The following is a 16,000-nucleotide window of genomic DNA, read 5'->3' on the forward strand; positions in this document are numbered from 1 at the left end:
AACCAGCAGCAGCAGCTAAATGTTTTAAGATTTAACTAAATGTCAGGGGTTTATGGGCAATTATACTGCACTTCAGTGGTGACATACAGGAACACTTCTCAGTTTAATGCATCACCCACCATGAGCCAGCTCATGTTTCCCCAGCTCTCCTATTAGGGAAAGTAAAAACTTCCTGCAGCATTCTGTCTGGCCAATAAATTTTGAAAATCTCTACTAAATGGATTAAAACTTCTTAAAAGGAAAGGAAGATTATTATAAAACCCATAACCACACAGCAGCAGATGATACAGTAAGGCCAAAGTCATCACAGTGCTCTCTGCAGACATGGGAGATAAGCCCAGGAAAGAAAACAGACTTGAACTGGAGCACCTTTCGTGTGATTGCATAGTGCCCCTTGAGCTCGTGTAGTGCCCACTTGATGTCCTGGCTGCTCAGCATTTTGAAGTCTGCCATGAGGAGATCAGCTGCCTGAATAAAGCACCGCTGGTCAAGGGGGGCGAGTTTGGAAAAGTCAAAGTAGTCCACTTTAGGCACCTAAGGAGAAAATGAAAAAGATTAAAAGGCTGCTGTAAATACACACAGGAATGCCACAAATGGCTCTCTCAGTGATCAGGACATTCTGCAAAACCATCCAAAATTCAGAGTATGTGGCACCCAACTCTGAGCACCTTAGCACAGTGTGGGTGCAAAGCCTACTGGCCCAGGCACCTCTGCAGGTGACCTGCACAAGGTCAAGAGTAGAAAGAGGTATTCAACATCTCTCTCAGGCCACACAACATCCTCAAAGCAGCTCAGAGAGAATTTTTTGTTAAATGGATGTTTTAAAACACAAAATCAAGTACCTGTAGGGAGATTTGCAGTTAGGAGGCTGCAGGGCAATGCCTAAAGGCCTCACAAGAGAGACCCAAGGGCCAAGGCTACTTCATGTGACAGGATGATCGTGGAATTCTTGTCTCAGTTATCAAAATGAACACTTGAGATGGGGCTGTGACAGGCAGGCAGGGCAGAGGGGCTTGCTGGAGGCAAAGGAGCAGACACTGTGCAGCTCTGGCACAGCCAAACAGGAAAGGCTTGGAAGTCATCTTGCAAGCAACTAATTATTGCTATTTAACGCTGCCTTACACATACCCAGAGGCCTCCTGTGAAAGCCAGGCTCAGTCAAGCACTCTGCAAACACACACTAATCAAAGCAGACATCCCAAGGTCCACTCAGGCTCAACAGACTGCCCAGAGGCAGCAGGAGAGGTGGATACTCTCACTTGCCTTTGTCTCATCTTGGCTGGCAAGCAGGCTGCTGCTGGGGTTTAAAACCACTCTGCCTTCCTTCTTTGGGTAATCTGGATTTTCCAGAAGAAAGTTACAAAGTCTGAAAAGATAAATATAGTTACTTCAGGGTTGGGGAGCTCAGGTTCATTTCTCATTTGTCCAATTTTTATTATCAGATAATTATGAGGTCACAATCAAAGCCTGCCCTGTAAGGATCAAGGGTGGTCCTGGACTAGAGCAAAATGCAAGTAAATGACTGAGAATTAAATGAAAAATAATCAGCTCTGTGGCTGCAGAAGGAAAAGCAAATAGGTTTGTCTTTCAATAATTAAGTTTACATACATGAAACTTGCATGGATGAGCTACAATCATCTGTGGAAAAAAAAACCACCACAAAAATTCCTACAAAACCCATAAAAGGGTCATGTCTTCCTCAACAAACTATTACAGATCCAAACTTGAATCAAAGCCTCCATTCTCAGTCTACCTTCACATTAAAGCAGCCAGAGCAACCTGGTTTAGTGGAAGATGTCCCTGACCAGGGAAGAGGGGTTGGAACTAGGTGATCTTTAATGGCCTTTCCAACCCAAACTATTCTGTGATTCCATGATTAAAGCAGAGACAAAAGCATGTTTAAGATGTGTGTCTCCATGGAATACAAACTCTGAATACAGGTTTCATTGTAACAAAGCTTGCAATCACACCAGCATTACCAAATTCCACTAGAAACTGGTCTGGTTAGAACAGCACCTAGAAAATAACCACTAAAATTGCTGAAAATTTGCATAATAGCCTGTAAATGCACCATATCTGAGGTTCTATCACAAACAGTCATAACTGTCAGGTAAGTGTAGTTTAACTGAGTGTTTTAGCTTAGAAAAGACTCAGCAAGGGGTTTTCAAATGCCCCTTTGGTGGAGAACCACAAATACTCCAGAAACCCTTCTGAAAGGGCATCTAAATCAGGCTCCCACAGTTTTTTCTCAACCCTCACCAAGCAGCTGTGCTGGCTGGGGCAAGTAACACAAGCCTTTCCTCAGTTTCCCCAGCTGCAGAATAAGATCCTTCTGAAAAGAGCCAGGACAAGCAATTAACATTTGTAGAACTATTGGAATGAGAAGGTGCTAGGCTGCAGCAAAGACAAAACTGCAGCTAATTTAAATTCCTGATGTCAGAAATCAGTCCCTAATTAAGAAATCTGAACTGGCTTGAAGCATTAACCCACTATCAAGGCAAGATTACTTTAGCTCTGCTTTCACATTCAAAGCAGGGGCACTTCTTTTTGTTTAATCAGGTATTGACATATTGAGCCAGAAGCTTTTGACTGAGTGTGAATGCTCCTGCACACAAAAGCTGAATAGATGATACCCTGCTAAGAGGGGCTCCCACATCTTATCTTTCACATCAGCTGAAAGTTTTAAGAAGATCATTTCGGGGGGAAAACAACAAATATATCTTGGCACTGAGCATTTAATAGCTTCCAGCTCCCACCTCCTGCCATCCCTTTGGTAAAAGATAACTGTTATAATCCAACAAAACAGAAACTTCAAGGAGCTCAGATCATGGCTCTAAGGAAAGGGTTTCAGCTGGGGCATGGCCAGGGTATATTTGAACTCTCCTGCATGTTGCCATTTCAACGCTGAGGATTTTGGGGGATGTTGACCTCCAGTGTGTGACAATTAGTTAAGTGGGTCCTGCTGCACAGCACACCCACACTCACGGCACTGTTCATTAATATCTGCACCACAGGACACAGAGCTGGTTGAAAGCCTCACCCCTGCCCAAAACCACTCACCCTTAGTTATTATATTTCAAGCCTGATTCAGCTTGACACACCATGGAGATCAAAAAGACCCTGCCAGCAAGGCTGACCAGTGCTTTGACCCATTTGTTCTCACACAAAAGCTGCAGTGACAACTCAAAAGATGGTTTGGTTAAAGGAATAAAAATATGGAGAAGAAATCTTTATCATCCAGTAAGTGGGTAACGCACCGCTGAGCAGACACTGTAGCTGGCCTACAGGGTAGCCTGGAAGCACCTTTTCATCTCACTGGGTCTGTGGCACACAATGGGAGAGAAGAGATTTCGGGAGCAAAAAGGGAAGGAACACATTAAGACTGACAGAAGCCGCTAGTGGGATTTAATTCCATCAGGCTTCGCTAAATCCCCCCAGGACACAAACCCGAGTTTTTTCACACAGTCTGGGTGGGTCCTGCAGCCAGGTGCACACCTTCAACAGCCCAACTGGCCCAAGGAATGGCTCTGCTTGTCTTCTACATTCCCACCACAACCATCCACCCTGAGGTGCACCCAGTCCAGTGGGCACCCCAAAGCTGCTCCACCACTGCAGGGAAAGCACTTCTGAAAGACCAGAAAGAAGTTCTAGTCTGTTGACTTTCTAACCAAGAAGCCCTACTTGGGAGGCACAACTTCACAGCACAGGCAAAGCAGCAGAATAGGAAATCTGTGCCCACTGGATGGGATCATCCTTAGTTCCTCACCAGTTAACTTATTTATGGCCCAATGACTAATTCTAAGCCTCACGCACTTAAATGCTGCTTAATTAGTGCCCTAGTTAGCTGGAAAGGGCATTGGATTTATACAAATGAATACTCTGGCAACCAACACCTATTCCTCATTCTTGGATCACACAGTAGCCAGTTTGGACATGCTGGAGATAACAGAGACAGTTGCAGAGGGAGAAAGAGAGGCCACCAAGCATCAGACACCAGTCACAAGTGATTTACTTCAAACCATCTCCCCTCGGTGCTGCTGGTGCCAGCACACGCAATCCTCTGCTCCTCAGCTCTGCCCAGAGGAGCAGGGAGATGATGCAACTCAGCTGTAAGGTTAATCACTTTTTAAAAAAAACTTCTGACTCTACCATGACTCCCAGAAATCTCCAGCATAATGAACATTAAGGTATTTCTGAGCTGTTAGTGCAATTTGGAAAGCAAGTCCTCACATTAGTTTGCCTCTCCTTTTATTTCATTTTCTTGCTCATGTTTCTGCTCAGTTTGACCAAAATCAGTCCCTCATCAGACCTCTAGAACCAATCCTACCAGCCCTTAAATGTGTTTGCTCCATTCTATCCCCAAAAAGCGATGTGAGAGAATTCAAACAGCACCACTGCTACTTGAGCAAGTAAATGGGATAAAAGCCAACATCATGACGCTAAATAATGGACTCCAAGCCAGTGTCAGCTTTACCTGAAAGTCCAAAAAACAGTGAAATGAAGGAGGGAATTATTTCCTCTAACTCAAAACTCACCAACCCATCTCCATGCTATGTTTTATAGCAGTCATCTTAACACCTTAATCCTGACACTCACTCTTTTTAAGAGCCCTAGTAATTGGTAAGAGAAAATTATATGTACTATCTTTAAATAAGTGAATTATCTTAAAGCAGAGAAGCTACAGCACAGCAGAACTAGAAAGGACTTAAAACCAGCTCAATCAGAAGAACAAAAGAATAATCTGTGCTCTGTGGCACTATCAAGGCAGTGCTGAAGGCCCAGCCTGGATGTGCTCTAAAGCAGGATCCCTGGCAGGTGGGGGCCATGGGGAAGAGCTGCAGTTGTATGACACACTGTGGTTCTTGCCTCTATACTTACACATTTAAGTCATAGCAGTTCTTGATGATGATTAATTCTTCAATATATTCCTTCTTCACATCTGGGAATCTTGCTTCCTACAATAGGAAAAGCTAAAGGTTATGTAGGTATTAGAAAAGCTGTGTAACAGACACAATCCTGAGACTTGGGGCAAAATGGTCAAGAGATCATTTACAGCCATCCAGCCTTGCTCCACAGGATGACTGCTAACAGCTCTTTCTCAAAGGAAGAGTGAGGGCAGGGATGTGAAAAGCCAAGAGCACCTGCACTAAAGAGAGATTCAGGCTCTGTAGGAATGAACTACAACACAAGGAAAGGGAATATTTACCTTCAGCATGACCAGCAAGGAGTTCCAGATTATGTGCTGAAATACAACATTCCAAAGCAAAAGGAAATAAACCAACACCACGTACACCCACCCAATGAACCCAGACACACCAGCCATGAGGGCAAACAGACAACAAACCTTTGGTGGCATTTCTGTGAAGGCTCTCCCAGTGTCTGCTGCTCTCTCTGGGGTGGGTTTCTGTACAGGTACTGCTACCATGTAGTATTTTGCTTTGCAAGACTGGACTGCAAGAATAGCCTCTTACCCATCTCAAAGGCACTGATCAATGAGGTCTTACTTGGAAAGAACTGAATTTGTTAGGCTGCTACTTAAAAAAAAAATTTCTTCAACTCCAGTTTTCCCAAGTAGAATTAGATATGGCAAGGGGAGGGAAGACTTGGAGGGGATGGGGTGGTGGTGGAAGATACAGACACATAAGAACATGCCTGTTTGCAAGAAAAAATATTCAACAAGCCCTCCCTAGCAATCAAGGGGAGGGGTATGCAAACACCACACACATGAATCACCACATTTTTTTTTTTTTAGCTTAATTTATCACATATATACCATGCTGCCCAAGCTGCTGAATATACCAAAGGATAAGGAGTGGCCTTCTTGGTGGCTGTTGTCATAGCCAGTGTCCCTCATGCTAAGCTTCACACACGGAGCATGTGGAGTTTACGTACACAATTCCTCGTGGTGCTTATCCAGTTACTCCTTGGAAATCCACACTGCAAGGGCAACCCTTACCCTTGGCCATCATGGTGACATTAACATGGGCATGGACCACATTCCTGTAGGAGAGGCAGCTGAAAGCAGTCCTGGCTCTCAGCCACGTGTCTCTAAAACTTCTCTACTACACCCTGTATCCCTCTGCCACTGTTTAGTGTCCCAGGTTTGCTCATTTAGCTTTATATCCAATCCTAAACAAGCTCTACAGTTTTGGGTTAGGAAACGACCAGATAAAACCAGACCAGATCCAAGAGGGACTTTCAGGGAACAGACACACATTATTTCACCTTAAATGAAAGTTTTCCAAGACAGCTCATCCCATGCTCCTCACCTGGTGCATGGCTGAATCTCAGCCAAAGCAAAGAGGATTTGCAGCTGTGTGCTCTGAGCATGTGAGACTCTACACACCTTGAAAAACCTGTCTGAAAACATCAGGCACACAGGAGGCAGAGGAGCCCTGGGAATACTTACTGTCTCTCTGATGAGCAGCGCAGTGAGGTCCTGCTCCTGCCCAGCAGCTCCCTGCTCTGGCACATCCCCCGAGCCAGGTTGCTGCGAGCCCTGAGGGGGGAAGGCGGGCCCGGGCCGCTCGTTGTCTCTCCGTGCCTGCTGACCCGATTCCTCGGGGGGGTGTGCCGGCTGCGGGGAGGCAGGGCCTGGAATGCCGTCCTGCTGCGGCTCCGGCCGGGGGAAGGCTGGCCCTGGAGCCTTCCCTCCATACGCCCTCAGAGACGCCGGGTTTGCCTCTGGCTGCCCTTGCTGAGGAGCACGACCATTCGCTACAGCCCGTGGCTCATCTTCCGGCCGTGGGAAGTGCCGGGGTTCCTGCCGGCCCTTCTCCTGGATCTTCTCCCGCTCCGTGGTGGTTTTAGCAGCTATTTCTACAAGTTTCTGCTCCGGCTCCGAGTTCTCTCCTCGCCGTTCTCGAGCTTCCATCCTTTCCTCCTGTTGAGGTGGAAGGTCTGCATTCTCCAGACTAATGATTTCTGTCTTATCAGCAGGCTGTGGACTCATCTTGGTCAGTGGCAGCAAACTTGGGCCAGGCTCCTGGTTACCTGTAAGTTCAGATCTGGGGCCATTCAGCTCAGATGGTCCTGGCTGCTGCAAGGCAGCATCCACACTCTCATCCCTGCTTGGTCCAGCATTGCTGTCCACCATGAGTTTGTTCCCACCTCCCTCACAGGGCAGAGCTGAATCCTGCAGGTCTGTGCTCAAAGGCTCCACAGCACTTTTGGATCCTCCTTCTCCCACAGTGTCTGCACCCTGCCATGGAGCAGCAGGTCTGATGACATTGGGACGCAGAGGCTGCTGATGCTTTGGGGTCTGAAAAGGACACCAACAAGAGAAAGTAGGAGTTCTTGTCTGCATGTCAGAATCCTTGCTCCAGATACTTCTGCATCTAAGAAAATGTCTGATGGGGAAGCTGATAAGCAGTCTGATCAGCAAGATGCTTAATAAAGCACAGAACTGCAACCCACACATCTTTGTCATCAGTCTGTCCCCAGGTGCTATGAGAACCTTTGGCAGAACTGGGGATGCATAGGACTTTCAAAGTGGAATAATTTCCTAAGCTCACCTCAGTACCCACTTCCCTTCCAGTAAAATAGTCTGGGAAGGAAGAACTAACTGATGACATATTTGTGTTATCACCAATTTATTTAAACAGGCAGGAACCAAAGCTCCAAATATTAATCTCTGGCCTTGTTCTTGCCTCTGGCAGACAGACTGCTGTATGCCAACAGAGCCTCAGTGTTCTCTGCTGCTGTTTTTCAACTAAGAAGCAGAAAGGTCAGTTTTGCAACCCATTTTCTCAGTGCTTCTGGTTAATTTCACAGGAAAATGGAATATATTCTTAATATAAGTTAGATAAGAAGTGTTGCAATAATATCAGTGCCTGCAACAGCTCAACATGAATGCAAATAGCATAGAGAAATACAAAGCATACAGAGTACATATGTAAATCAAACAAGGCATGGTTTGAAAACATTTTATGGAAGATCAAGTCCTCTTGCAAAGCACTCCATATTGCTGGATTCAAACAGACAACTTTATGGGAGCTACAACCTTCATAAGTACAACTTAAACTACACAATGCAGTTCCACAGACTGTTTCTCCCCTCCTGTGCCCAAAATATGACTAAATTAATTAATTAATCCCAGCAAAAATGCCATCATTTCACTGTTATTTCAGGTATATTAAGTAGATTGCTATAACCAGGCAGGACTCAGAGGAATGCATCAGGTATTGGCACAAGACTTGGCTATACAGGCCATGAATACAGCACAGCAGCTACAACAATGAAAAGTTACCTCTGCTAAGATGACTATATCATCATCATCATCTTCCTCAGTCTGCTGCTTTTCTGGCATTTCCAGCAACAAAGGCAAATCTTCATCAGAGGAATCTGATATTGTGATAAGACTTTCATCTCTGTGGTTTATCCAGTCTGCAGAACAGTAAGTAAAGTTGAAGTTAGCTGTTGGCTCAAGGTAAATAACTAGAATTACAGGGCACATGCAGCACTGAAACAGCTGAGAAAGCAATTTTCCCATTTGCACTGCAGGGAGAAGCATTCAGAGGTCACCAATTCCTCTGCAAGGCACCGTTACAGCCACTCCTGCATCCCTCAGCCTCCAGCAAAACACCTGCACAGCTTCAGCTCATCACAACAGCACTGCAGGGACAGCCACTGACACTCACAAAGAATCCTCTACCCTAAACTCCAGCACAAGTCAAGCTGCTGCAGAAGTTATTACAAACAAGGCATGTAGGGAATACTTTTGCAGAGAAATCCTGAACTTTCAGTCTCTCAGGGACATTGCATTTTCTTTGTTAAAGTGCAGTGCATTCTAGCAGAGAGATAAGGGTCTTTGTGGAATTCAGCCTCTTCTGAAAGAGTGAGGCTTTGCAGGAGTACCTTATGCAGGGCCAAGATAAGGTGGCCGTGGGTGCAGAAGACACCCTGCTATTACTGACAACCTTGTGCCTCAAGGTTTGTCAAGAATGGAACACAGATGCTGCTCAACAGCTGCTGGAATACAGGAGAGATATTCAAGGCAGAAATAGAGGGTTTCTGTAGTGCACAGAGAACATACAACTAAGCTTTCCCTAAAATCTGACATGTTTTGGCTTATTTTTAGCGTGAGTGTTCATTTATCACCTTTCAGGCACACAGAGAAAGCCTCATTTTGAATTTCACCCTTGAGGGAATGGGTGCCAATGCACACAGCCCTATGAGGGCATAAATTTAGGGTCAGCCTGTCTCCTATGGGGTTCTCAGAAGGATGGATCCTCCTTGGATCTGCTGGAACACCTCTACACAGTGTTCCCAAGAAGTCAGCCATCTCCCTTGAGGCAGTACAACATGAGAAAGACAAGAGCCAAATATTTTGCATGCCTGCATAAGTGTTTCTGTAGGTGGCTTAGTCAGTGTAGCAGAGTAGTGTGTGATGTGACAGAACAGACCTCCAGCAGTTCCCTGGAAGTTCAGTGTCTGTGAACCCTGCTGCTCAGGAGAGTTTCACAAGAGTATTTTGGAAACGGGCACAGATCAGTACTCACCTTTCCCTCTGTGACTGCTGAAGCTGTTCAAGTTAATCACTTCTTCATTCCCACCTCTCTCTGCCATTTTAAACAGCTACACCCCAGAGTGTCAATGCCCCAGCATGGCAGTCAGGCTCACATGAGGAACTGGAAGATAAAACCACAAGGTAGTCAGGCAAACTCAGATTCATCCTAAGGGTTTTTTTTTTCAAGATTTAGCTGCTAGAGATTTTCCTGGCTCTCCCAGCAGTCTCTCCACATGAGTATTTTTCTGTGCCCCCTTCTCAGGACCTGAAAGGAGATATGTTTGTTATCTTGTGTTCCAACAGTTAAGACAATCAACTGAAGAGTGCAATTAGGCCTGAGAAGTCTCTCTGGAGGAGCTATGCAATCACAGAAAAGGAGGAGAGATGCAGCTCTATCCAAGCAGGACTCAAACCCTCCCAATATGTGGACCTTCTCTTGTTTCCAACCAAAATCCAATGCACCAACCCACACAGTCCTGTTTCTGTCACCATCAATTGGTGAGAGGGGCAAAATGCCCTTGCCCGAGCTGTCCCAGGGCATCCCCACATCCACCTGCATCCCACACCCCCAGATGGTGTCACTACAACCACCCCTGTCACACTCAATGCCAGGGAAGTCACACACAGCCTGGAGAGGAACAGCCAACAGGGATACCACCATCCCACCCTGAATTCCCTGAGTGCTGCCAAGCTGAGGCACAACTTCAGAGCCAGCAGAGATGCTCCAAGCTCACTTCCAGACTCCTCACATTACTGGTGTGTCAGAAAGGAGCTGCAGCCCAGGCAGAGCAGCGTCAGTGTGTGGTTTGTGCCTGCACTGTGAAACAGCACAGGAACATTCCAGAGAACACTTCCTTACCACCATCTGCTATTTTAAAGAAGAGATTTCCCTGATTTACAGCAAGGGTTTGGTACAAATTCCAGGAAACACCATCTGCTCTCACACCAAAAGGAGAGCATGACAGGAATCAGGTTCCCTCACAGGACTGGGCTTTTTGAAGCTAAGCTTTGCTACCCCCACCTGTTCTGAGAGGCACAATGAATTGGCCAGAGGCTCCCAAACAGGATTAGGGGCCAGAGGAATCACTGCAAACTAAACAGGAGGCTTCCATTTTATGCTCTGTCAGCTTATAGCTCTCCATCCCACTGTCAGAGAGGCTGAACACATACAGGAACTCCAAGCACCATTTGATCACTGAAAGGAGAAAGGAGGTTTTTTCCTTTTATTGGAAAGTATTCATCTCATTGCAGCATAGAGCAATCTGTACTATTAAATATTTACTGATGCATAAGCTGGAAGAAAATGGTGGGTCTGCTATAAAATCCTGTTTGTTAACACACAAGAGCAGTATAAATTCCCCCCCAGTAATTCTACTTAACTTCCTCTGCAGGGAACAGGATTTGCAGCTAGGACAGTAAAATGAAGAAATTAATTCAGATGCACAAGATAAAATAATAGAAATTAAAATGTATAATCTAGCACTTATAAAAGCCCAGCAGCACAGGCTTAGTGCCTGAGGGAACCTTCTTCAGAGGGAACCTCCAGCATAAGTATTTCAAGGCTTGCCTACAAACATCCACATTTACCTGATCCTTGATCTGGTGATGGTCCAATTTTGAGTGGGAAATTGGATGAGGGAACAGCAAGAGGCCTCTTCCAACCAGCATTACCACAAATATACAACTGCCCCTGTATTTGAGCCCTGATACCTCAGTAGCACATCCTAATTCCAGCAAGCAGCTCCAAGATTATCATGGGCATACTGGTGCTTTGAAAACACCTGAAAAGCAAGATTTTAGGAGTCCACTAGATTCTTCATTTTCTGCCTTATAAGGAGAAATAAATGTTTATTTACCAGAGTGGCATGAAAGTGCTGTTCCACCATCACAGGTAAGTGCTGCAGCTCAGGAGCTGGGTCACTGTAAGTGCAAACTCTGGCCTTTGTGAAAGGTCACATCCACATTATTACAGTTGTATTTTCCCTGGTACTTGTGCATAGCAATCACCTAACCCTGCACAGCACTTTTCCATCCTTAGCTGCCTGACTCCTTTAGCAAACAAAATCAATTCACTTCTTGCCTTTTAAAAGGTGGAGAAACGAAAGCAGGGCTAGGCCCAGTGTGGCCAAGGTCACCAAGCAAACACAGCAAAGGATCACTCTGAGACTGGCTGGGGAGGAACAAGGACATTTGTGAGAGCCACAAATCAGCCCTTGCAGCATCAAGTGGTGCAGACAGGGGCTGGACAGGTGTCTGCTCAGATCTGCTCCAAGCAAAGCTGAGTGGTTGGATATTTCTCCCCTCCAGGGACTCGTGGTGCATTAGCAGGGCTGGCTACTTCACAGAGGGTTACACTGCAAATGCTCAGCACAGCCACCAAAAAAAAAAATCATCTCCCAAATAGCTCAAATGGTGCTTTGTCCAATGCTGGCTAAACCCCAGCTGTTCAGATCCACAAAGGATGGATATGCCACAAAACTAAGGTCATATTTTCTATGGGCCACTCTGGTTCCCGCAGAGAGGAACTTGCACACTTCAACCTTCAGCAGTTGAGAAAGAGGTACAGGGAATAATCTGAAATTAAATTTGGGAGAAAAAAACTATCTGCACTTCCATGGAAGAAAGTGTGCACACATCACCAAAAGAATCAATGGTTTAAAAGCAGGAATATAATAAATAGCATTAGCTGTAATACACAGTCCAGGCCACAACAAAAAAAGCCAAGGCTGGAAAGAACTGGCAATTCTTCCTACTTCAAAACAGACTGAATAAAACCCCAAGCAGCTTAATAAAGGCCTGCTTTGAGGGTAAAAGCCAAGCTTCCACCAAGAGCTAGCAATTCATTTTGTCAATACTCAATACAGAGCTGAAGTTTAAACAAATATCCATAAGCATGGGCCAGTTCCATCTAGTGGCACGAGTAAGAAGTTTATTCATGTTTATAGCACCAGGCCGCCAAGAATGTGAAGTAACAAGATCAAAGACACCCTGGGGTCTTGCCCTACATAAACAATAATAAAAAAGCAAGGAAGACAGATGGAAAGAAGCTATTCCACACTACCTCAGTGATTTCAGAGCCTATTTATAGGCAAAGAATAAGGCTACCTATAAGCAGGCTCTAACATGCCCATCAGCTTTCCTGCAATACAGACAAGGACAGGAAACTTGAACTGTTTTAATAGCAAAGCAGTCAGGTAAACACTTTCCAAACTTTTTCATTTTTCTTCTTTTCTTAAAAGGGTCCCACCTGCACCACAGCACATCAAGCTGGATTTGTGACCTGAATCCCTACAGCAGTATCCAGGTGACAAAATTCTCATCATGACTTCCAAGACACCCACTGACTGTGCAGGGAGGACCCGCCACACTGAAGACATGGTCCCACCCAATTTCACCTCTGTATTACTCCATAACTCAGTCACACAATATCCCGAGATGGAAGGGACCCACAAGGATCATCAGTCCAACTCCAGGCCCTGCACAGATACCCCAACAATCCCACCCTGTGCCTGAGAGCAGTGTCCAAATGCTCCTGGAGCTCTGGCAGCCTTGGGACCATTCCCTGGGGAGCCTGGGCAGTGCCCCAGCACCCTCTGACACAGCACACCCAAGTTCTTTCACTTGCAGACAATAAAATCCTCCCCATTACGGTTCTTCCTGCAGTGAATTTAGAGAAGAGCATGTTAACAGAACAGCTACTGGAAAAACCAGAGCCCACCAGGGACTTGGGTTTAACAGTTCTCTGAACTGACAAGACCTCAGGCTGACAGCTGAGGTCACAGGGACTTCCTGGACAAGCTCCTCAAACATGCAAAAATATCATCCACAAAACCACTGCTTCCAACCACTACTATGAGGTAAGGGATCAGCTGCTACGAGGTGAAGCAGGTCTCAGGAGCACAGAGAATGCTTACACAAGGATTTCCAAAACCCATTCAAAATCCTTTTAAACACCACATGACATATTTTTAGCTTAACCTAAAAATAGCCACCATCGGTGCTGTGCATATATTTAATCTCCTGATATATGAAGGCGTTTCTGGACTACAGTAACTGGAGCAGAACTCAAATCTGCTCCCTCCACCCCACATTTGTGCTGTGATGAGCATCTTCAGATGGTGCTGGAATTTAAACTGACAGTCAAGGGGAGAGCCCCCCTTCTCAACATGGTGTAATGTATTTTTCCCCCCCACTTACAGCATTTGAAATCTTGAACTCCCACATCCCCAAGATGGGACTAGACTCAAAGTGCTCTTGTCTGGCTCCAGCTCAAGGCAACAGGACTAGACAGAAAGCAGGGGAGGTAGGAATTGAGATCCCAAACGAACAGGGGGGAGGGAAAAAAAAGAGCAACTTGAAAGAGATGTCAGCAACATCAAATCACTGTGTCTTAGCCTCTCCCCCACACAGAACACCACTGTTGCTCACCTACACTGACAGAAGAGCATCAACTCCTACTTTGTGCCTGCGGGCAGCAAACGTGTCTGCTGGTAGCCTGCGAGCAAGGTGAATTTCTGGCTTATTTCAAGCTGCTAAAACAAGCTACTTAAATAATGCAGGGCTTGTGACAACCACCAAAATGAAAAGCTAAAAATTCAGTATTTAAAAAATAAAAAAAGCACAACAGAAGGGAAATAAACCAGCCTGACTTACTGTCAAGCATTTCACTGAGACATTTCAAATGGTTCACCATTTGCTGGGGGCTGCTCCTTGTAACAGGCACTGAGCAAAAGCAGGGGGAGTTTAACAGTGGTTGATCGTGTTAAGCAGCATCGTCCCAACTGAAAATTAGAAATCCCCTGATCATAAGCCAAACAAGAACTGCTGGGCACAAACAAATCCTGTTTGCTATGCACAGGGCAGCTACTGCCACTGCCTCACACCCTGCAAAGGGATAGAGCCAGAGGTCAACACGTGGGGCTGGAGCAGGGCTTCTGCCAGCAGGTTTGCTCAGTTCCAAGCCTGGGAAAAGTGGAAAAAGCATTGATTCCAGCCCAAAAGCTTTACCCTGGCCTCTGAAGGCAGGAGTGTGTGGGCAGTGGCTCGTAGGAAAGACCACCTGGTTTCCAGCAGCACAATCTGCTACAGGTATTGGCCAAAAGCTCCTCTCAGGAGCACAGACCAGGGGCAGACTTATGACAAGAGCACCCACGCAGCTCTGCCACCAATTTTTGGACCCCTAGCATGTGCTGAAGAGAAACAACAAACCTGAAGATTATTTAATAACAGAACTGGCTGGTGAGTTATAAAGTATTCCCCAAGTGTTTCCCACATTAGCAGCTGTCTTGGTTTACCACAGGATTTTAAATATATACACTCTTGGAGAAGGGGAAGACAGGATTCCTGAGACGTGAGAAAAATCAAGGAACAGAAACTGAAACGAACAATAAAAAGAGCCAGGTAACATTTCCAGGGCAGAAAGCCACAGAACTGGTTTAACCACACCAAAATATAAGACAATATAATACAAGAAGTATTTTGTGGCAAGTAAGTCCAACCTGAATGCTCACCTCCCCCTGACAGGCAAGACACCCAACACACACAGTTCAGAAAGTAACCCAGCAGAGCAGCCACTATTTCCAAAACCACACCAGCCTGCAACTGGCTCCAGCAGCTCCAGGGCAGGTCATGAATGAAGATGGAAATAAGGAATGAATCTGGCAGCAATCACAGCTTCCAGTTACTTCCCAAAAGTTCCCTGTTCCTCACCCTCTCTTAGCCAAGGAGAAAAGCACTGAAGGGAGTGATGCCCTCTCCCCCCAAGCTCACCACTGGTAACTGCAGAGTCAGGAGTGTGACCAAGAGCACATCAGGAGATGCTCCAAAAAGAGAGGCTACAGATTAACACAGGACAGGTTACATCTCACTGTCACTGCTCCAGGCTAATGAAAACTGCGTACCCAGGAGCAATCCAGAGAGCAGATATTTAGGGATTACTTGGCTTCAAATCCCCAACTAGATTTTCCCCCATTTTCTAAGCCTGCTCAGGATCTACTGGAAACATCTTGGCTGTCTGTACATCACAAGACTTCTCATCAACCTCACTTGCAGTTCATTTCATCAAGGTCACAGTATCATAATTATTAATCATAATTGTTTGAAGTACCCAATCACCATTTTTATCTGAAACACAAAGTACAAGAGGAAGGAAATGTACCCAGATTTACCCAATTCACTAACAGCTGGCATCATACATTGGCATCAGTTTTCCTTCCCAAACCTGCAAAATATTTGCATTTCCCTAGCAAAATATCTGCTCTGTGAGCTACTGTCTAAAATGTAAGACTGTTTTGAAATAGCTGCATTCATTTTCCAAAACTGGACAACACAAATGAAAGTTTCCCATTCCTTTGAGCTACTCCTTTGTGATTGGCATCAAGGTCAACTTCTGGACACTTCAGTGCCTTCCTATGACCTCCATCGGTCCCTCTGCCAAAAAACACAGCTCCATATCATCCCATCTCCCTGAGCAGCATGAGACTCCTTGTTTTG

The 16,000-nt window shown here is 45.6% G+C and overlaps 1 protein-coding gene across 5 annotated transcripts in view; it reads right to left on the reverse strand.

Moving 5' to 3' along the window:
* Window positions 1-16,000, reverse strand: part of RNF216 (ring finger protein 216) — a 76,703-nt gene that overhangs the window by 52,533 nt on the left and 8,170 nt on the right. For all 5 annotated transcript variants that reach the window (XM_053957727.1, XM_053957724.1, XM_053957725.1 and 2 more), the window contains 6 exons: window positions 9,501-9,629; window positions 8,249-8,385; window positions 6,410-7,261; window positions 4,879-4,955; window positions 1,264-1,366; window positions 370-534 (listed from right to left, as the gene is read on the reverse strand). In XM_053957727.1, the coding sequence (XP_053813702.1) occupies window positions 370-534; window positions 1,264-1,366; window positions 4,879-4,955; window positions 6,410-7,261; window positions 8,249-8,385; window positions 9,501-9,567 (1,401 nt within the window). In that variant the 5' untranslated portion in view covers window positions 9,568-9,629. The remainder of the gene's footprint in view (window positions 1-369; window positions 535-1,263; window positions 1,367-4,878; window positions 4,956-6,409; window positions 7,262-8,248; window positions 8,386-9,500; window positions 9,630-16,000) is intronic.

Source organism: Vidua chalybeata, chromosome 16 (genome assembly GCF_026979565.1).
Source record: "Vidua chalybeata isolate OUT-0048 chromosome 16, bVidCha1 merged haplotype, whole genome shotgun sequence".
NCBI lineage: Eukaryota > Metazoa > Chordata > Aves > Passeriformes > Viduidae > Vidua > Vidua chalybeata.